Source organism: Musca domestica, unplaced genomic scaffold, assembly GCF_030504385.1.
Source record: "Musca domestica strain aabys unplaced genomic scaffold, Musca_domestica.polishedcontigs.V.1.1 9, whole genome shotgun sequence".
Lineage (NCBI taxonomy): Eukaryota > Metazoa > Arthropoda > Insecta > Diptera > Muscidae > Musca > Musca domestica.
In genome coordinates, this window is record NW_026712435.1 from 14649452 (window position 1) to 14672713 (window position 23262).

General features: G+C 36.0%; 2 protein-coding genes across 2 annotated transcripts; one reads left to right on the forward strand and one right to left on the reverse strand.

Annotated features, from left to right (window-relative positions):
- Positions 1–12842: 12842 nt before the first annotated feature.
- On the reverse strand, positions 12843–15733 carry LOC101898443 (cell division cycle 5-like protein). The gene is made up of 6 exons (XM_005186937.4): positions 15583–15733; positions 15256–15521; positions 15061–15191; positions 14228–15005; positions 13099–14167; positions 12843–13038 (listed from the first exon to the last, which is right to left on the reverse strand). Exons 1-6 carry the CDS (start codon positions 15625–15627, stop codon positions 12928–12930), a joined length of 2400 nt encoding a protein of 799 aa, XP_005186994.2. The 5' UTR covers positions 15628–15733; the 3' UTR covers positions 12843–12927.
- Positions 15734–15840: 107 nt separating this feature from the next.
- On the forward strand, positions 15841–20837 carry LOC101898616 (putative uncharacterized protein DDB_G0282133). Its single transcript, XM_005186938.4, has 6 exons — positions 15841–16151; positions 16215–16902; positions 17001–17965; positions 18034–18162; positions 18273–20303; positions 20366–20837. Exons 1-6 carry the CDS (start codon positions 16095–16097, stop codon positions 20678–20680), a joined length of 4185 nt encoding a protein of 1394 aa, XP_005186995.1. The 5' UTR covers positions 15841–16094; the 3' UTR covers positions 20681–20837.
- Positions 20838–23262: the final 2425 nt, after the last annotated feature.

Below are 23262 nucleotides of genomic sequence, written 5' to 3' on the forward strand. Positions count from 1 at the left end.
CCAACTAGGAACCAAATAACATTGCTGTATAGTATATGATATGACTTGGAGCAATAGATATACCCGACCGAGTATCACCAAATGGCAAAATTCGGTTGAATGCGAAAAATAAGGTGAGCAATAGCCGTAAAATCGAGCGAAGATGAATATCGAAGCTATATAAACATCTGAACCGATCTCGATAAAATTTAGCAGATGTATTTTCGAGCAGTATCTGATGCCCGGTATCAAATATCATTATTGTCGAATGTATATTACGAATGTCAGGGACTTAAGTACCAAATAGGATGAAACATATATTTGGTAGCTATATCTGAACTGATTTCTCCAAATTTGATGTATCTGCCTTTAGACTGAATTCGGTCGGATGTGCCATAATTCAGGGCATTTCGACTGATATTGGTTATTTGGAGCACAATTAATCCGAAATCGGTTGAAGATATATGGGAGCTATATCTAAATTCCAAAGGACTCTCACCAATTTCAGTGGGATTTGTGGCAAATTTCATCTAAATCGGATAATAAATGCGACCTGCATTTTGTTCACAAAAATACATGGACAGGCGGACGGACGGACATACGGGCTGACATGAATAAATCGACTCAGAAAGTGATTCTATAAAGATCCTCAAAAGTAACTATGGGTCTATCTAGCTTCCTTCTCCATGTTACAAACAAAAGCACAAAGACATAATACCCTTACCATTATGTGGTTTAGGGTATAAAAACACAATTGGATTAATATTTTTCCCAACATAGTAGTGGGCAATATTTTTATACCCTCCACCATTCATAGTATGGAGGGTATATTAAGTTCGTCATTCCGTTTGTAACTCATCGAAATAATCATTTTAGACCCAACAAAGTATATATATTCTTGATCAGCGTAAAATTCTAAGACGATTTAGCCCTGTCCGTCCGTCTGTTGTAATCACGCTACAGTCTAAACGAATTAAGATAGGAAGCTAAAAATTTGCACAGATCTCTCTTCTCTTCGAAGATGGGCTATATCGGTCCACGATATCGTATAGCCCCCATATAACGGTACCTTCTGATATTCGGTATTTTGAAGATGTTAGCCACATTTTTCAATGGAATTGTCTGAAAATTCACACAAGTAGTTCCTTGTTAATACTTTACACCCTGAAAGGGAATTGTCTATATAGGTCCGTAATATCGTATATCCCCCCGATATTCATAGTTTGATGATTTTAGCCACTTTTTCCAATGGAATTATCTGACAATCCACACAAGGAGTTCCTTGTGAGTACTTTACACCCAGACATAGATTTGTCTTAATAGGTCCACAATATCATATATACCCCCATATATCGGCACCTTCCTATATTAGATATTATGAAGATTTAAAATAAAATTTAATGGATTTTATTTTTTTGAAAAATTTCTAATTCGTTCCAAATGGTGGAGGGTATTCAAAGTTCGGCCCGGCCGAACTTACTGCTTTTTTACTTGTTATACCCTACAACAGTATGTGTTGGGAGGTATTATAGGTTAGATTGGGCCAAAAATTATGTAACACCTCGAAATATTGGTACTACACAGAGGATATTACATCTGAATCTTCCTATCCCGCTGAGCTGAGTGGATCTAGCTATGTATGTCCGTCCATCTATCTATGAGAGATATATGCATTGCAAACCGTGAACCTTTGTAAGAGAGGTACCAGAAGGGGTTGGCCGATATCTATCATTTTTACATCGGAACTTGTATTAGAAAAAAATATTGAGATATGTGAAATTTACAGAAAATCTGATGCTTATTTCACATTTTATGAGAGATTTAATTATTTCAAATTTCTACCGGTTGTGGGGGAAGTAGCAGAAGGAGCGGCCCGACAAATTCCATCTTACCCCCTGGTTTTGTGTTAATAAAAATATTGGGATATGAGAAATTTGAAGAGAATATGATGCTTAATTTGCATTTTATGAGAGATATAATCATTCAAAAATTTGATGCATTGTGGGGGAGGCACTTGATGAAGTGGTCTTATATACTCCGTTTTCACAACAGATCTTGATGGCGTGGCCCGCTATTTTCCGTTTCCATACCAGATATTGTGTTAGCAGAAAAAATGGCATGTGCAACATTGGAGGACAATCGGACTCTTACTTCACATTTTATAAGAGTTATAATTATTCAAATTTTGAACCTCTGTGGGCCACCATATCTTGTGTTGGTAGAAATATTGGGATATGCGAAATTTGAATACAGTCGGACTTTTACTTCATATTTTATAAAAGTTATAATTATTCAAATTTTGACCGTTTGTGTTGGCTGAGGGTATAATAATTTACCTCGTAAAAAAAGAAAGGATCATTGGATGTTTTTGTCAGTGCTAGATCAGGTTTGGTTTGGACAATATAGGTCCATCGAGTACCTCCCCCACAAAGTGTCAAAATTTTGAACAATTATAACTGTTATAAAATTTGATGCAAAAATCCAAGGTCTGGTGCGAAGATGGAATATATCGGTCATCCCCCCAAAAAGTGTTAACATTTTCCATTTCCCATGAAGCTCATATAACGCGAAATTAACCTCCCATTCCATTCAGACTTGGCACATCTTAATATTTCTATCAACACAAGATCTGTTATAAGGATGGTAGAGTTCGGACCATTCCTTCTGATAAATCCCCCACAAGGGGTCAACATTTTGAATATCCATGAAACTCATATAATGCGAAATTAACAGACTTGGTACATCCCAATATTTCCATCAACACAAGATCTGTGATAAAAATGGTAGAGGTCGGACAATTTTTCTGGTACCTTTCCCACATGGGATTCAAATTTTTGAAAAACAAAATTGTAATATTTTTATCTGTCATAACCTGCGAAACAAGTCAGCGATTTTTTACAACTTGCTGTATCTAAATATTTCTCTCAACCAGAAACCTGAGATGAATATGGAATTTGTAATTTCGCATAAAATTGGATGTAAATGTTCGATTCTCTTGTAATTTTACCTACACCAATATTTTTATGTATATTAGATGAACTGTGAAAATAAAATTTTTCGGACCACTATATCTGGTATCTCAGGTACAATGATCAATATAGTCCAAACCTGGCACGTCGCAATATTTATATCATATTTATTTAGGTCCGATACGACAATATTTGGTTCCTTCGGAACCTAGCCCATAGAGGGTCAACAGTTATACATCTGTCGGCAAAACCGGCTGACACTTTTTGACTTGTTTCCTTTAAAAATGTTGACCTTTTGTGGGGGAGGTAACAAAAGGAGTGGACCGATGTTGCCCATCTTCGAACTCGATCTAAGCTTACGACGTACCAAGTTTGAACCATACCAATTTCGGATACTACCTTTGAGAGTTATCGTAGGCACATGCCACCCAAACAGACAGACAAATGCGACCGCCATCCCCTTACCGCAAAAATTGTCGATTTATCAATGTCCGTCCGTCTGTACGTCTTTCCGTCTATCCGTCTGTGGAAATCACTCTAGCTTCCGAACGAAATGAAGTAGTTTGATAAAATGTTACTCAAATGTGTACTATGTCTGCAGGACTTTTGGTATTGAACATGGGCCATGTAGGTCCACGTCTTCGTATAGCCCCCATATAATGGTACCTCCAGATATGCGGTATTTTGCTGATTCTAGCGACAGTTTTTACCGGAATTATTTCAAAATTAATATTTAAAGTTCGTAATAGATGCTACGGCTTAAGACAGAAAATGTTCCATGTATGTCCACGTCTTCGTATAGCCCCCATATAACGGTACCTCCAGACATGCGGTATTTTGCTGATTCTAGTGACAGTTTTTACAGGAATTGTTTCAAAATTAATATTTAAAGTTCGTAATAGATACTACAGCCTATGACAGAAAATTGTCTGTGCAGGTCCACGCCTTCGTATAGCCCCCATATAGCGGTACCCCCCGATATTCGGTATTTTGATGATTTTAGCGACATTATTTACCGGCATTGTTTCAATTTTGGTATTTGAAGTTCGTAATGGATATTATAGCCTATGACAGAAAATTGTCTGTGCAGATCCACGTTTTATAACCACCATGGTACCTCCCTATATTCGGTATTTTGACGATTTTAGCTACATTATAAACGGATTTTTTTTAAGTTTCGGATTTGAATATTGTAATAGCTTGTGACAAAAGTTGCCTATGCAGGTATTTTCAAGATTTTAACAGAATTTTTAACGGATTTTATTTATTTGAAATTGTTAAATTTGTACCAAATGGTGGTGGGTATTCAAAGTTCGGCCCGGCGGAACTTACAGCTTTTTTACTTGTTTGCTTTCAAATCAGCTGGTAAATTTTAAATCAGCAAATATTTTATAGCAATTGCAAATCATGGGGCTACCTTGTAAATTATTTTTATTATTGTGCCATGCAGTGACGTGTCATAAGTTCCAAAACAGAAACTTCACTGTAACCAGGTTCTTCAAATGCTTGATTTTATTAATTCAAAAAAAAAAACTTAAAACCCACATTTTTAAATGTCGTTTTAATTTCGAGTTCACTTTTTTATATCAACCGAGAGAAACAGGACCTAAAATCTAAGAACTATTTTTTTTTCTTTTTATGCTGATTTCTTTTCGCATATACAGATTTGACCACAACTGAAAGACAGATAAAAATGCGCTCAAAACTTCCTACATACATATGTACATCGGTAACATCTGTAACAAATTTATTTTTTATTATAGTATAATCCCTGAAAACTGATTATTATAAATGATACATTCCCCCTTCTATCTCTATTGTGTGTGTTTTTTTTAACAGAACAAAAAAAACGAACTGACCCATAGAAAGCAATTACCAAAGGGAATCTTAAATCTTTAATAAATGACTCAATTTTGACACATATTTGTCTCTTGCAAAAATGACAAGCAGATTCTTTTTGTCTTTGCACCACCCCCTCTTTACATTCACTGTTCTAGCAATGCTTCGAGGTCATCATTTGATGGTTAAAAAATAAGTCGAGCTGGATGGTAACATTCTTTGATTAACATAAAATACACATAAAATTGCAATTTGCCACATTTGTTGCGGTCAGTCTATGTAAGGGCATTTTTTTTTTTGATTTAGCTAATACAATTTTTAGGATTTATGATGGACAATGGATATAAAAAATCATTTGTGGCTTAAAATGTGTTCGGGCTTGAGACAGCTATATACTACATATAGCTGGAATTTTTAAGAATTTCTGTGAAGAAAATTACTCAGTCATGATGTGAAAATGAAAGGATGCAATTGCTGCTACCTATAATAATTATGCCATTGCTAAACAGCAGCTGCCATGCTGCTGTTTGGTGCTGAACTATTTTAAGCATGTATTCTTGATCAGCGTAAAATTCTATGTCGATTTAACGATGACTGTTCGTCTGTCCGACCGTACCTCTTTCCGTCTGTGGAAATCACTCTAGCTTCCGAACGAATTGAAGTAGGTTGATAGAATTTTACTCAAATGTGTGTTTGGTCTGCAGGACCCCATATAACTGTACCTCCCGATATTCGGTATTTTGATGATTTTAGCGACTTTAGCGGAATTGTTTCAAATTTCGTATTTGAAGTTCCTAATGAGAACTACAGCCTGTCTAAAATGGTCTTCGTATAGCCACTAAATATCGGGTACTACAGCCTGTGACAGAAAATTGCAGGTCCACGCCCCAAAATAACGGTAACTTCCTATATACGGTATTTTTAAGATTTAAACAGAATTTATAATGAATTCTAGTTTTTATGTATTGTTTTTTTTTTTTTTTTTTTTGAAAATTTCCAAATTCTTTACCGGTAAGCTAAAGACGAAATCAAAATAGTCGCTAAGACCTACCGATAGTCAAACTTAACTTATTTTTTATATCAAAAATTTCGGTTTCAAAGTTACAGATTTTGGTCGATAACTCAAAAAATGAGTTATACATATAACTACCATATATAAGTATCATCTCACAATATTTTAATTTAAGAGAAAATCGCGAAAAACGATGGCAACGACGAGGATTTTTTTCAATACCTAAAAGCAAATGTATAGTCTCCCCAAATCCTTTAAATAAGAATTTAAATTTCAATAGAATTCAATAAAAACTGTATACATGTTTTGACATTACAAGACTACCAAAGAAATAATTTTATTCAGATGATTCATATTCCCTACCTTGTCTTCATTGTACCATAACTACCATATACCATAAGAATGTAAAAAAAGGCAAAACTAGTAGATTCTTGCCAGAACCTGCAAGAATCTACTAGTTTTGCCTTTTTTTACATTCTTGCAGTTCTGAATCAGAGCAACAAAAACAAAGTCAGTATAAACAGCATGTAGCCAACCAAACAACAATGGGAGGCAAGGGGTCAACTGGAAATTGGTGGGCTCGACTCTGCAGTCTAATCTGCAATCTAAAAATATCGAAGATCGTAGAGTGCGAGATTGAAAAGAGAGGAATATCCAGGGGAGCAGAGAGAGAGAAGAATATTCGAAATATGCTCTCATTTGTTAGTGTTGTCTAAACTTGGTTTAAAATTATGCAATATGTTAGCGAAAGAAAGAGCGAAAGTTTGAAGTCACGTTGGGCGCCACTTATTAATTAAGAATTCATAAAGAGGTCCAGATATATTTTTCCTACCTAGTAATAAACTTAGTATTACAAATTGTTTAAAAATTATAAAAAAGGTAATTAAACTTTATTGTGGCAAAAGATTCCCGTTGGCGCCACTCCAGATATACTTTTCCTACCTAGTAATAAACTTAGTATTACAAATTGTTTAAAAATTATAAAAAAGGTAATTAAACTATATTGTGGCAAAAGATTCCCGTTGGCGCCACTCATTAAATATTTTAAAAGCAAGGTAGGAATAGAAGACAAATCTAATTCTAATTGGGAAGTAGATCTCATTTAAAATAAAATAGATTGAACAATGTTGTGGTAAAAGAAAAAAAAAATATGGAAGTCACGTTGGGTGCCACTTATTACATATCAAAAATCAATGTATGAGTAATAGTTATATCGTATTATTTAGTTTTCATATCGAAATATTATTTTCGCAATCCAAATGGGTAGTAGAAGTCTCCCAAAAATATATTGAAATAAACAATGTATTTCTTTTGGAGTCACGTTGGGCGCCACTTATTTAATATGAAACAAAAAGTGTTGAATCCATAGAGATTTCTAGTTACACTTTTCCAACCAAGAGATTTATTTAGTACTAAAAATGTAGTTAGTATTACAAAAAAATTCAATTAAACAATGAAATACTTAAAAACAGAATTCTTTAGTGGCACATTGGGCGCCACTTATCAAATATGTCTCTCATTTTTCACATCGAGAGATTAACTTTGCATAGCAAAGGAGTAGTAGAACTCCATTAAAAATATTAAAGAAAACCATCTCATGGTAGAAAACCATCCCATTACGATCTAAAAATACCAATGATATACTCATCGCACATACAACCATCGCACAGCCTAAAATAAATGTATGCAATTTATTGTAAATCAGTTTAGAAATATCTATGCATGATGCACCAGCTATACAACTCCGTTGCAGAAAGTGTAAGAATTTACAACGTTTGCTGTTTTTGTAATTTTTTTCTGAAAAAGAAACGTTTTCTGTCTTAGTAAAACTTATAAGTAAATTTAGAGCATTTTTTTGCAAATGTTTATCTTCTGTGCGGGAATGTACCAGAAGGAGTCAACCGATATTGTCCATCTATAAAATATTACATTGTACCAAGTATGAAACAAATCCTATGATCCCTTTTAACCCATTAGTGGGCAGTGTCCCTTATAAGGGACTCTCACATTTTCCACTGTAGCACTTTCCAATGCTCGTTTTTTTTGTAAACAAGTAGGCTATGCCATTACTGACACTCCAACGAATTATGTTCTATCCCATTCGTTTAATTTCTTGCGAGTTGCGTGTTGTATTTTGTGCAAAATATGGAAAACCAATTTCTGAAAAAACAAAAATCTCGAGCTGGGTAAGTAAAATTTCAATAAAGTTATGATTCTGTGAATATTTATGATTGTGTTTGTATTGTTATTTGTAAGTAAGTGTAATAAACTAGTTTATGCCCAAAAAATAAAATAAATTGTTGTGACACGTGCATAAAGTGACTATGAATGCAACGTCCCCTTAGAGGGACACTGCGCCCGTAGTACAATTGTAATCCACTGATTGAGTAATAAATCTTATATGTGCAGACTTACAGTTTCTGAAATACTTAATGAATTGGATGCTATTGGCGATAATGAGTTGCACGACATTGAAATTTACGCGACCCCACCAATAGATGGTGCCGATACCGCTCTAGAATCAGGCAAAAAAATAGTGTTGGCCCATATTTGCATATTTGCCTGATGCGTCAGTAGTGAATGCATGGCTGTTAATGAAGAAGTTACATCCCAATGATCCGGCATGTTCAACTCTTCTAAATTTTCGCCGTTATATTGCAACATCATGTCTGGAATCGTATGGTACCCCAGCATCAAGAGGTTTGCGCAATAGCAATGTCACTGCAGATACAAGATATGATGGCAGAAACCACATTATTGAATATTCAAAAACAGATAAACGGTGTGGATTATATGGCAAAAAGTCTAATTTTATTTGTCAGAAGTGTGACAAAGGTCTCCACCCTAAAAATTGCTTTAAGGAATATCATAAGCCAAGTGTACCCAATGCGCAGCGTCCCTTATAAGGGACGGCCCATAACTCCAAAACCATAAGCTTTTTTGAATAAATTGTTTTTAAAACAAATTAACTATACCATTTTTATTTGTAATTGGTGTAAATCGCTTAAAGGTAGTGCCCAGGGAACTTCGTCCACTAATGGGTTAAGAGTTATTCTGCGTACCACGGACCTAAAACCGTTTTTTCGATGGAACATTTTGAGACACCAATTGATACATATGATTTCTGTAGCAACAAGGCTTAGTGTATAGAAGACGTAAAAATATTGCAATCACAGTTTGCAAAATTAGTGCATATTTGGATCGTCGTGCAACAACTTGTCGAGACACAATGCAAACATTGGTGCAAAAACAACAAGTAAAAAAACATAAATACCCTCCACCTTAGGGTAAAGAAAACATTTTTATACAAAAGTACCTGAATTCAAGCGTGTTTCACTTTAAACTTCATATACCAGTAAGACCGTATGGATAATGTAGTTAAACTTATCAAAAAAACCATATAGTGAGTTAGGCCGTTATATGAGGCTGTACCAAAACGGGAACCTCTATAGACAATTTTATACTTCTAGGATTGTCACCTATCAAATTTTCTAAAATACCAAATTAGAAACAATAATGTGAGTAAATGTTACTAGGATTATCAAAATACCGAATATCGGTGTGTTTCGTTATATGTGTGCTATAGGAAACGTGGAACTAAATATTCAATGTTCGGGATAGAACCCATTATGAACAACAAACACAAATTTTTAGAAACATCCGTGGAAAAATGTGGCAAAAACCAGCAAAAAGACCAAAACGTGGACCTATCCATATAATGTTCCGCCACGAGCTAGCTCCCATTACGATCTAAAAATACCAATTTATGGGCAAATCCGCTAAAATATGTGGGAAAAATAAATATAATATATGACATATACATACAATATTTCGCCACCAAAGTACAAACCATTATGACCTACAAAGGCCTATTTTTAGACAAATCCGTGAAAAAAAAAATGTTGCAAAAATGATCAAAAACCAAATATCGAGAGGTACCGTTATATGGGGACTATATCAAAACGTGGACCTTTATACACAATGCTACGCCACCAGAGCTATAACCCATTATCACCTACAAATACCAATTTTTGGACAAATCCGTGAAAAAATGTGGCAATAATCATAAAAATACCGAATATCAGGAGGTACCGTTATATGGCGGCTATACCAAAACGTGGACCTATATATACAATGCTCCGCTACACAAGCTAGAACCCATTATGACCTACAAATACCAATTTTTAGACAAATCCGTTCAAAATCGTGGCGAAATTCATCAAAATACCGAATATCGGGAGGTACTGTTATATGGGTGCTATTCCAAAACGTTGTCCGTTAACAATCCTAGACACAATACAAATCGTCCTGCTAAATTTTGAAGCTCTACGTCAAATAATGTGGGATGTATCATGATTTCAACAGATAGACGGGCATCGTTAAATCGACTTAGAATTTTATGCTGATTATGAATATATATATACTTTATGGGGTCTACGACGAATATTTAGGGATGTTACAAACGGAATGACAAAGTTAATATATACTCCTTTCCAAGGTGGAGGTTATAAAAAAGTAGGTTTCTTGCAGACATTGCATACCCTTTCCATTTAGCTAATTTTTTTTTTAAATCTTCCGGAGTAATGGTTATATATCACACGGAAGAATGATAAAGGTTGACTCCACCGAGTTGTCGATCTACAAATCGATTAGCTCGGATCCACATCTTTCCAATTCATTTACTAATTCAGTACCAGCAATGTTGTAAAGTCCTAGAAACCACCAAAGCTTAATGGACGACTTAGCTTTTTAGTGCATTCCTACACTCCAAAACTATCAAAGATTTAATTGTACATGAACTGAGCGCTTTTAGGGCCGGATTTTTAAGTACATGTGTCATGTATTCCGTAAATTCGGCCATTTGAATTTATGTGTACATAAGGTATGCAAAAATTTAGGAAATAAATGTGATTCAGATCTCTGCTTAGAAATTAATTATACAGCTTTAACAATTAAAACAAGTAAAAAAGCAGTAAGTTCGGCCGGGCCGAACTTTGAATACCCTCCACCATTTGGAACGAATTAGAAAATATTCAAAAAAATAAAATCCATTGAAAATTCTGTTAAAATCTTTAAAATACCTAATATCGGATGGTGCCGATATATAGGATATACGCTATTGTGGACCTATATAGACAAATCTATGTCTGGGGGTAAAGTACTCACAAGAAACTCCTTGTGTGGATTTTCAGATAATTCCATTGGGAAATGTGCTAAAATCATCAAAATCCCGAATATCGGGGTACCGTTATATGGGGGATATACGATATTGTGGACCTATATATACAAATACCTTTCAGGGATTAAAGTGCTCACAAAGAAATCCTTGTGTGGATTTTCAGAGAATACCATTGGAATATATAACTAAAATCATAAAAATACCAAATAACGGGGGTACCGTTATATGGGGGCTATACGATATCGTTAACCTATATAGAGAACTCTACGTCAGGGGGTAAAGTGCTCACAAAGAACCAGTTGTGTGGAATTTCAGACAATTCCGTTGAAAAATGTGGCTGAAATCATCAAAATACCGAATATTAGAGGGTACAGTTATATGGGGGATATACGATATCGTGGACCTATACAGACAACTCTCTTTTAGGGAGTAAAGTACTCACAAAGAACTCCTTGTGTGGATTATCGGACAATTCCGTTGAAAATGTGGGTAAAATCATCAAAATACCGAATATAGGGGAGTATCGTTTTATGGGGGATATACGATATTGTGGACCTATATAGACAATTCCGTTACAAGGGTAAAGTGCTCACAAAGAACTCCGTGTGTGGATTTTCAGACAATACGATTGGAAAATGTGGCTAAAATCATCAAAATATCGAATATCGCGGGGTACCGTTTTATGGGGGCTATACGTTATCGTTAACCCATATAGAGAATTCTCTGCCGGGGGGTAAAGTGCTCACAAAGAACCCCTTGTGACCATTCCGTTGAAAAATATGGCTAAAATCATCAAAATACCGAATATCGCGGGGTACCGTTATATGGGGGCTATACAATATCGTGGACCTGTATAGACAATTCTCTCTCAGGGGGTAAAGTACTCACAAGGAACTACTTGTGTGGATTTTAAGACAATTCCATTGAAAAATGTGGCTAACATATCAAAATACCGAATATCGGGGGGGGGGGGGTACAGTTATATGGGGGATATACGATATCGTGGACCTATATAGACAATTCTTTTGGAGGGGGTAAAATGCCCACAAGGGACTCCTTTTGTGGAATTTCAGACAATTCCATTGAAAAAGGTGAATAAAATCATCAAAATTCCAAATATCGGGGGTACCGTTATATGGGGGCTATACGATATCGTGGACCTATATAGATAATTCTCTGCCGAGGTATAAAGTACCCACAAGGATTTACTTGTGTGGATTTTCAGACAATTCCATTGAAAAATGTGGCTAACATCATCAAAATACCGAATATCGGGGGTACCGTTATATGGGGGCTATACGATATCGTGGACCGATATACCCCATCTTCGAACTTGACCTGCCTGCAGACAAAAGAGAGATCTGTGCAAAATTTTAGCTCCCTATCTTAATTCGTTTAGACTGTAGCGTGATTACAACAGACTTTGTTGGGTCTAAAATGATTATTTCGATGAGTTACAAACGGAATGACGAAGTTAATATACCCTCCATACTTTTTTTGGTGGAGGGTATAGAAATAAATGATTGTTGGAACAGTTTCCAAAGACGATGATCCTGGAAAAGATTTCACTTACGAAGTCAAATGAACCTAACTTTCCAATTACACTAACGAAGTCGCTTAGATGTAGATTCCCTATATTAAGTTTGATTAAACTGCAGACAAAACTTGATTATGAGCAAAATTTCATTCTTTTAGAACCAGTTAGAGCGACTACACCACACGGATATAAAGAAATCGTTCCAGAATTTTATGTTGATCAAGAATATAAATTTTATAGGGTCTTAAATCATCATTTCGTTGACGTTTTTCTAAATATTTTAAAGATTGTTTATAAAGGAAAAGAGTGAAATTAGAAACCATAATCTGTAATTAAGAAGTTGATTTATTTCTTCTAAGCGAAGTTCACACATATTATGTTTTATTATCCCACAAATTTAAACAGTAAACATTTAATTAGGACATGATACTTTTAGTTCAGATAAAGTTTCTTGAAGTTTGGCATATTTCTGTTGAAGCTCCTTCTCACGTTCCATTTGACGACGTACATCTTCTTGTAATGACTAAAATTTTAAACATATCAACTGTTAGAACAAAGCAAAACATGGACAATTTCAACTTACCTCTAAACGTCTGGGTATAGCCACCGACTCTTGTTCAGCTAAAAATTTGAAGGTGGATAATGCAGTTGTGTTTTGTTCAATTTGTTCATATGTGTCTTGCAACTGCTTTATCAGGGCCTGGGCTCTAGCCTGATAACCACCAGTTAAAATTTTTAATTTCTTTTCGATTTTGCCACAACGTTTTGCTTCTTTTGCCATATGACGGCGATTTTGTTCTAAACGTCTTTCAGCTGATTCAAGGCGATCTTTTTTACTTGCCAAATTGGCCCGAGTGTACCGATTCTGCGAGGGCAAGTACAGGACTTGGCCCAAACATTCTTCCCATACTTGTGAATAAACATCGAGTGGTAGATCACCATGTCCCATACCCTCCTTTACAACTTTCATTTCTTCGGCCAACATTTCTTTGGCTTTCTCCAGATCACTTTGTGAGACATCTTCATATGGATTGGCTTTAAAATAACTTTGTAATTGATCCATTTTGGCTTGTGATTGTCCAGGCACAGGGTCCTTAGTAGAATCAAATAATAACATGGTGATCATTTCATGTTTTATCAATTCTTCGGCCTTCTGGAGTTCCGTTAGATTTTGCTTATCGGTTGGAGGACGTAATATTTTTGTATTGACCTCAGTGGGTCGTGGCAAAGTCCTTTGTATAACTTGCGACCTCTTCTCCAATTCACGTTTACGTTTTGCTTCTTGTTCCGCAACAATGCGCGCATCTACATCTGCCTGATCTTCGATCATGGCGACTTCATCAGATGGTTCGGATGGGGCAATGTCATTGCTATCGTCAGGCACAACGATTTCATAGTCGTTGCGGGGAGCTGGAAGTGTAGCCAGACCTTCGCGTAGGCTATGTTTAAGTTGTTTTTGATAATTTTTGTACAATGCCGGTGTATCACCAACATTAATATTTTCCTCTGGATTGATGCTTAGTTTGTCCCTAACCAAAGCCACTGTTTGAGATCCGTCGCCACCTCGTGGTGTCTTCCCAACAGGTACCAATGCCGATGACATGGGTGTTGCAAAGCCACCAGGAGTACCATTTTCCTGTCCACGCTGTGTCCTATACAAATGTATTTAGAATTGGTTTAGTAGGCCATTACTTACAAATAATAATGCTTACCTAAAAGGAGTAGCAATGACAGTATTTGGCGTGGCTATTGCTGAAGATTTAGGTAATGTTCCGGAAAAGTCAGACTCGTAAAGGGGAGTATTAACTCCTCCCTTTAGCGGTGTTTCTACGTGTGTTAAAGCCATTATATTTTGGGCTTCCTGCATAATACGATCAGTGTATGGAGCTGGAGTTCTGGGTGTTGCAGACACTTGTGGGGTTATTGAGTAATCTGTAAGTAATGCATCGGTGGTCTCAACACCGCTTTCGCTTGCAACTTCTTTTGCGATTTCACTGGCACGTCCAAGCTTAACAACCTGCTGCAGTTCCTGATCCGATATTTGAGGTTGGGGTAATACAAGTTTAGAACGTTTTCGTTCAGGTTCCAAATTCTGCAGCATTGCTGTTGGCACATCATTTTCCTTTCGTTGTTTCAACTTCTGTTTATCCCTTTTACGTTCACGTTCTTCCTTCTCAGAGCGCAACTCTCCATCCAAATCTTGTTGACGCATTTTATTGAAATCTGGTTCCGATTTGTCGATGTGTTCCTCTGATGTGTCATAAAAACCCAAAGCGGGTCTTTTCTCAAAGGGAATTTCGGCGTTATAGTCTATACCTTTAATACGCTTAGGTCTGCCGCTACCAATGCCAGCAGCACGAAGTTCACGACGTTTTTGCAAAGCAGCCAAACGACGAGCTTCTTCCAATTGCTTTTCACGGGCCTTACGTTTTGCTTTTTTGCCTTGTGTATTAGCCAAACGAGCTCGGGCTTCTGATAACATTTCCAATTCTATAAAAATATTTCATTAAAATTTAGCTTGCCGTATTGAATTCCAAATACATACCATCTTCATCCATGTCCTTTGGATCTGGCCTGGCTGGCTTAGTTTCAGGATTAGGATCAATTTCACCGGGTTTTAATTTACGCGGATCGTCTGCAACTTCCTCGCCATCTTCCTTCCGTTGGGCTTGATCTCTACACAAGGTGAAAATAGAGCAAATTTATAGCAAACTATTTTAATTTTCGACGAACAACTTACAGCAGGTATTCATAACGTTCCAAACATTGGGCAGCAGTGCGGCCTATGATGGGTGCTATTGTCCTCCACTGGGTTGGCATCAACTTGGCCAAATGCAATAACTTCTCATCTTCTTCACGCGACCACTCAGTCTTCTTAATGCTAGGATCCAGCCATTCATACCAACGAGCCTTGCATTGCTTAGCACTTTTTCTGTGAAGCAATGAGGCAATTCGTGACCATTGGTTTTTGCCATATTTCATTACAGCGGCTTTAAGGATTTCATCCTGCACAAGAAGTATTTTATTACATAGCTCCCAACAGATGCTTTAATTTGTGTCTTCTTACCTCGGTGTTCCGCCAAACACCTCCTTTTATCATTATTCGCGGCATTTCTAAGCTTTTTCTTTATTTATCAGTGAGACTTTGTAAGTGAAACGTTTATAAACAGTGGTTTATTTAGCCGCACTTCCTAGAGGTGGCAAATAATCGATGTCCATTGTATCGATACTTTGTTGTAAATGGCGATAATTTAAAAATCGATTAACAAATCGAGTCATCATTTCGGCGTGGATTGTGTTCTATAAGCTAGTCCCGAAGCTCATTAAAAGAATGTGTTTAGTCTGATTGCGTTTTCCTCACGTCTTATTCGTAAACAAGAGAGTACTCGACGTTATGCCTTACACTAATTCGTAAACAAGGGATTTTGCTTTCTGTTTATTTTTTATTTCTTTTTTGCCTTCATATTCGTTTCGTTGGGGACGTCTTTCATTTTGGTTTCTCTCAGTCAGTGTTTTCATCAGTGTCCACCGTTCCATGGTAGGGAGCAGCTCAAATAAATTGTCCAGATTCTCGAAACTATGAATGATGCTAATTATTCAATGTACGACAGCTATTTTTGTATTTCGAACTACCAGGTAACGAGTAGCATCCCCCTATAAATCGTTAAAGTAATTGTTTCCATTGACCAACTCTTCTAGCCGTCATCCATTGATAGTTCCTTAGTTGACTATGATGCCCAAACAACAAGTCATTATTCCAACAACTGTGAATTACTGTCCACAACACCAGCTGTAGAGCAGAGGCATCATGGAGGTCAAACCAATATTTTCCCCTATCTTTCACACACGAGGGATGAACCTAACAAAATTGCAGATACTGCCACGAATTTATGTGTGTCCAACACCTCGGCAGTGCCTGCAGGCCCGGCACCGACCACTTTTGTAAATATACCATTTGTACAGATCCACACCACAGATGTCCAACCACAACGTACAAGTTACGGCAATGTGTTTCGTAGAAATATAAGTCGCCAAGAAGAGATTAAATCAGAACCAATTAAATCAGAAGGTTCTGATTCTTCTAAAGAAAGAACGAATGCTACTCCAACTCCACCAAGGGCGCCTTCGGCAACGCAAAAAAATCAAAACGCTGAGGATAATGCACAAAATCAAAACGAACTTGTTGGAGAACGAGTCGAAAATATTAATGAGCAGGAAAATCAACACAAAGAAGAGGATCAGTTAATAAACCAAGCTTCATGCCAAGTTTATAAATGCTCGCTATGCCCCTTTATAAGTTTAAGTGACAATCAGAGATACGAACATGAAAAATCTCGACATGCCGATAAACAAAAGGAAGCCCTCCGGCAAGAGTTGAAGTGTCCAGGTAATTAACAAAAAATTGTATTGTGCTCCACACAAGGAACAAATTTCCTTATACCCCATTGATGTACTAAATAATATAACAAAAATAATTAATTTTAGGATGTACTAATGTTTTCTATATACAAGAATCACTTGAAACCCATTTGCGACTGGATCACATCATGCCAAAAGATGAGGCACTTAAATTAGCTCACTCCATTGTTCAAGCTAACAGCAAAGACACTCAACAATCAACGAAAGGATTATCCGGTGATTCAATACAAAGTGAACCGCAGAGAAAAAGTCGCATTTATTTGAAAAATGTTGAATGTCTAAGGGAACCAAATCGTCAACCAATTGAACAAACTGAAAATCAATTATTTGGAAATTGTAGCAACAATAACAGCAGCAATGCCAGTCTGCATCAAAATCAAAAGGCACCAAAACAAAAAATTTCCATAAAAAGCGTTGATGTGTTGCGAGAGCCTGCATTATTGAGACGGGATTATGGCATGGATAATACTAATTATAGTATTTTTTCAGCAGATAACACAGACAATCAACAGCACGGAGAGACTGTATCAAACGCAACAGATCCTGCTTCTTTTAATGACAACCAAAATGACATGATCTCCATGAGTAGGAACCAAAGCAATGGAGACTGCGATAAAACGAGAAAACCCAAAATTTATGTTAAAAGTGTTGAAAGTTTTAATTTAATGCCTCTGGAATACATTGAAAGTCAATCGAATATATTTAACAATGCTACACAACCCTTTGACTCGAACTCCGCACACATACCTTTTATATATGAAACGAATACCAATATACCAATTTCAACAAGTAATGTTAGTGGGTCCTACGGTCATAATGATATGACCAACAACGCCTATCAAATAGATATAAATTCATCATCAAATGATAATAACTACATACTGGATAATAATCCATTATATCTAGTCAATGTTGACAATATGGGAATAAATAATTGTGGAGGCCAGGTAGAAAGTGTTACACTTATAACTGACCCTACTCCTCCACCAGATTCATCTGCAGTAAATTTGGAAGAACCTATAAATACAGCGGTAACTTTTGCTTTGATTTCAATGTTTATGAATATTGTGTAAATGTGTTAATTTTACTTTTCTCTTAGAATAACAACTTTCCTCCAGCACCCCCAGAACCCCAACGCGGAACATTGCATTTGCGTACTGTTGACGAATTGAATTTAATGAATGAAAACGAATTCCAACATCCAACCAACGCTGATATAAGTCAAATGGTATATATTAATTTACGTTTGAGAACCGGGTCAATCCCCGATACTTACATTGGGTTTATATCTTGTAATTTCCTGGCTATCACAACTCTATATATTTTTTTGATTTTCAGAGTAAAAATTCAACAAACTCGGAGCAAAGGGGCACATTGCATTTACGAACAGTTGACGAACTAAACCTGATGAACGAAAATGAAGTACAACACCTAATAGCTCCCAATTTGGATAATAATCACAGTACCGAAGGACTAGACAATAACATAAATATGAATGATGATAATCTAATTGGTCATGGTATTTATGACGATTCTGATGCTTTTAAGTTTCAAGATTTGGACAGTCAAATGGCCAATGAATGGCCCGAAACATACGATGATTTGGCCGAGGACATTAATGGCATAATAACTGAGGCTACCAATAATCCGGTAACAAACAACAATAACAATAGAGAGGGGCATGTTGTCTTGAATTCGACGGGAGATAATCAAAAGACCTTTTCCAGCAGCATGGAAGTGGATAATCCTCAAATGTCTTTAATTACAATCAGAGACATAGAAGAACTGACGGGAGGAACGAGTTATATTCATGACATGGTACACGATACTAATTATGCAAATGATAATACTTCAGATGTAACTTCTTCTATTGCCAATATTTCGGAGCAAATAGATAACTCTGTTGTTGCAAAAGGCAATTGTGGCACATCAGAAGATGCAGAAAATCTTAAACGTGAATTGAGTAATGCAACACCGGAGACAAAAGATTCTACAACATTAGGAAATGAATGCGAATCCAATATACCCATTATACGTGTGGAATTGCATAAAGAAGTTCCTGTCACGACAGAGCCCCGTTCTCCTATATTGACAGCATTAAGTGTATGTGAAATAAATGCACGAAGTCCAAAAATATCATCTACATTAAACAAAAACTCCGATTGCAATATAATTTCCAGTAACGAACTAAACAGCATAACTCAGAATTCTATCGTGGATCGAGTACCTCATTCTCCAATACATATTCCTAACGAGAGTAGTGATAACAATTTTATTAAAACATCAACGTCCTCTGTAACTTCTAAGAACGTCAATACAATAACACCTCTCTTAGCAACGGTCACACACATGTCAACATCGCAATCCTCAGCCACAACATCATCAAATGACATTCCAATACCGCCTTTAGTGCCGGTTACAGATTCAATTATGATTAACAGGGAAATTTCTTCAGAATCTGATTCAGCTGTGCCTAAGGACAAATTTCCTCCCGCCCAAGAAACTCCTGCAGAAAAGGGTCGTATATATGTTGCAAATAATTTAATGGAACCACCCAAGAAACCTGTTAGCGTTCGCGGTAGACCATTTGGATCTAATCGTACCAGAATGGCCTTGGAATCCACATCAACAAATGATGTATTTGTAAAATGTAGCTTTAAAGGTTGTGCTTTTCGGTTTAAAAAGAACGAAACTTTGGAATATCACATAAAATGCCATGACATTGACCCAGCCAATGTGAATAGCAATCAAGTAGCAATTTGTCCAGAGTGTAAATCGATGGAATTTAGTAATTGGAATACACTGCACACTCATTTATGGCGCGCCCATCAAATCGATATGGAATTGTATAAATGCGATTTGTGTGACTTTAAGACACCTATATTTTCGAGACTGGCCAATACTCATGCCAAAATTCATTCTGATGATCGAAACTACAAATGTGAACAATGTGGAAAGGCTTTCAAAAACTCGAAGCAATTAAAAAATCATCGACGCTGGCATAGAGTTCAATTGAATTCCAATAATACATCGGCACCTCCCAAAGAACTACCACAACCAAACATACATCGATGTCCTGATTGTGGTTCGACATTTTCACATCAGAAAACATTAAAGGAACATTGTTGTAAGAATAATGCATCATCAATAATGAAATGTGATATTTGTCAGAAGGTTATGAGCACCAAAGCATCGTTAAAATTGCACTTGTTAACACACAAAGAAGAGAAACGATTCAAATGTCAACAGTGTAATTATGCCACAAATGATCATAATGCATTTCGGCGCCATCGGATGGGGCATGAAAACAAAAAAATGTACGATTGTCAATTCTGTGATTACAAATCCGTTCAAAGCGTAACGTATCAGGTGAGTGAAAAGAAGGAATAACAAATATTTTGTGTTGGTTTTGTTAATGTTATCATTTTCAGAAACATGTACGTCACAAACATCCCGATAAGGCTGATACAGTTTTACACAAATGTTCGCACTGTCCATATACAACAATAAATCGGTCACTGCTAATTGTTCATCAAGCTAAACATCACAAGGATACGAATAATGAAATGTTGCAAACAACTGATGGTCAAAAGAATAATTCATCTGTTAATACAGCAGTTGACAAACTAGTTGCATCGAATATAGTTACGGAAAGAATAAACTCGATGGAGAATACGACGCCAGTCATTTCACCCGATGTACAAAAAAGTAAAATAAAGGTGAAAAGTAATCTTTTTACAGTATAATAGTCTACATAGAAACATAGACAAATTAATTTTCTACCTTTGGGGCAGTGCAATGATTTATTGATTAAATAAAGTATTAAATTTGTTTTTTTAATTATTTTTATAGAAAAAACAAAAGAGAACATGTTTGATTTTTTGAAAAATATTCCATAACAATTATAACGAGCACACATAAACCTTTTCTAGAAAATTTCTAGCCTTCTATCTCAATTCGTTCGATAGATATCGTGATTACAACAGACAGACAGACGGACATCGCTAAATCGACTTAGAATTTTACGCTGATCAAGAATATATATACTTTGTTGGGTCTGACATGAGTATTTCGAGTAGTTACAAACGGGATGCCAAAGTTAATATACACTCCATAGTATGGTGGAGGGTATAAAAATGGCATGTTAAAGAGTTCGAGACATATATAGAACATTTAACAATTGAATATACCTCTGCCTCATACACCTTCCTTCTTTCCCACAAAACTTACTATTCTTTCGACAAACTTTTCAACTGTAGAAACTGCTTAAATTTGAAACTAGTTGTGATATTTGAAATGTGATTCGACATATGTTATAAGAGCAGTGAGAACATCGTTTAAATGAACGAGTTGGTCATTATTTTGATATATTTAAAATTTATGTGAATAAATATTGCATTAGAAAGAAAATGAATGCTATATCACTCTCGTTGGCAATAGTGGAAACACTCCTTATTGCTCTGCGTAATGAGTTTAGCTTTTGTGCATCAACCTGACGCGAAAACATGCCCTTTGAGGATGGATGCGTTATTTCATGACATGCAGCGTCGGTAACACAACAACCAAATGGGACTGTTCTAGCAACACTGAACGTTTTATTTTAACTGTTTTATCCATGGTACAATATATGGTATAAGAATATAGGTAGACGCATCGACGAATGACGCCGTATAAGAAAACATATAAAAGTCTACTTATATTTGAAAAAAAACATTTAAATTTTTTTTGACATATCAATGTTTCCAAGACTTGATGATCTACCTGTATTCTTCTGCCATGGTACAATAATTACCATGTTAAGTTAGGGCAGAATTATTCAATTTGAAAAACACAAACCTAAAGTTGTAGTCTTGTACAGCGAACGTACCGCTCACACGAAATCACAAACTTTAATTTTTTTCACTCGTTTTGTACTCCAAACAAAACAAACCCACAAACATTTCAATGTCAGAAATACATAAAGAATACGATTGCCTTAAGGTAAGAATACATAAAACTCCTTTTTGACAGACATAAGTCATCGGCTGGATTCTTTGGAATAGAACAAAGGAGCGTAGGAGCAAAATCGAACTAAGTCAACCTGAAATCTTTATTTTTTTACGAAGAAGCCAGTTGATGAATTAAGCCAGTCAAAAAAGCTTTTTATGTATTCTCAGTTTTAATATACTTCGGCTGTGAGTTGCCGATTTGTGTAGTTTGCGAACGAAACGCCAGGAAACGTTTCCAAACCTTTGCTGTGCGAAACGATGACTGGTATATTAAGAGTTGTCATTGTAAAAATAGGTTTTGTTTTTTTTTACCTTTTAACATTGTGTGATTTAAAAAAAATGTATAAAAATGGAGGGATTTAACTCAATGAGTTAATATACAGGGAAACGTTTGCAATGTGTATTGTACTGTTTCGTTACCAATATTGCGTCATCCAGCCCACTACATTTCAGTTTCGATTTTGTTCCCACTCATCTACGCAAGCAGTACAAAATAAGTCCCGATATCTTAATATCGGTTTTGTTTCCTACAAGGCCTATTGGATAAGGGAGCAAGTACATAAGAAGCTTGAAGTCATGGCTGGGCATATTTTGTGACATTTCATAAAGGATTTACAAAGCCGCACTAAAATCCTGCCGTCATTTTCCTTTATAATTTGACATTAATATGCCATGACTTCAAGCTTTTTATGTACCTGCTCCTTAAGTCGTCGGATTAGCCCAGCTGATTTCACCCATTCTGTCAAAATACATTTGTTTATATTTGGAATTCCCCGAAAAAATTACAAGTAATTGTTACATTACAGTAAATGTACAGCAGTTTCTTTCTGAAAGTTTTATTCTCTTTTGCTGAAAACTGTAAATAATATGCAGACGACAGACTGCAAGCAATCAGCTGATTTATCAAAAACCAAGCAATAAAAACAAATTAAGTTCACACAAATTTTCAACTTTCTAAAACCAAAAAAAAAAAAAGTTCACACAAATTTTAAATTTAACTAAACAATTAGCCTGTGATTACCAAAATAAATAAGTTTTAAATATTCTTACCCAAATATAAATCACCCGAAGGAGAAGAACAGGAAATGATTGCAAGAAGAAATTTGTCCAGGAAAATTTGCAAATATTAAGTGAAAGCACTGTCAAAATTCCTCTCTCGAATCACTTATCCAAATATAAATCACTGGAAGAAGAAGAACAGGAAATGATTGCAAGTAGAAATTTGTCCAGCGAGATTTTGCAAATACTAAGTGAGAGCACTGTCAAAATTCTTTTGCAGAACGTTTGTATTAAAAGCAGCCCTGCTCATGAACAAGAACCTGCTCATCAGACAATTTTTT

Excerpts from the sequence above, each read along its gene's own strand:
- LOC101898443 (XM_005186937.4), bottom strand. The coding sequence starts at position 15,627 with ATGCCGCGAATAATGATAAAAGGAGGTGTTTGGCGGAACACCGAG. Across the intron at positions 15,192-15,255 it reads GAACGTTATGAATACCTGCT|AGATCAAGCCCAACGGAAGG; the intron begins GTAAGTTGTTCG and ends CACCTTGTGTAG. Across the intron at positions 13,039-13,098 it reads CTATACCCAGACGTTTAGAG|TCATTACAAGAAGATGTACG; the intron begins GTAAGTTGAAAT and ends TTAAAATTTTAG.
- LOC101898616 (XM_005186938.4), top strand. The coding sequence starts at position 16,095 with ATGAATGATGCTAATTATTCAATGTACGACAGCTATTTTTGTATTTCG. Across the intron at positions 16,903-17,000 it reads GCAAGAGTTGAAGTGTCCAG|GATGTACTAATGTTTTCTAT; the intron begins GTAATTAACAAA and ends AATTAATTTTAG. Across the intron at positions 17,966-18,033 it reads AAGAACCTATAAATACAGCG|AATAACAACTTTCCTCCAGC; the intron begins GTAACTTTTGCT and ends CTTTTCTCTTAG.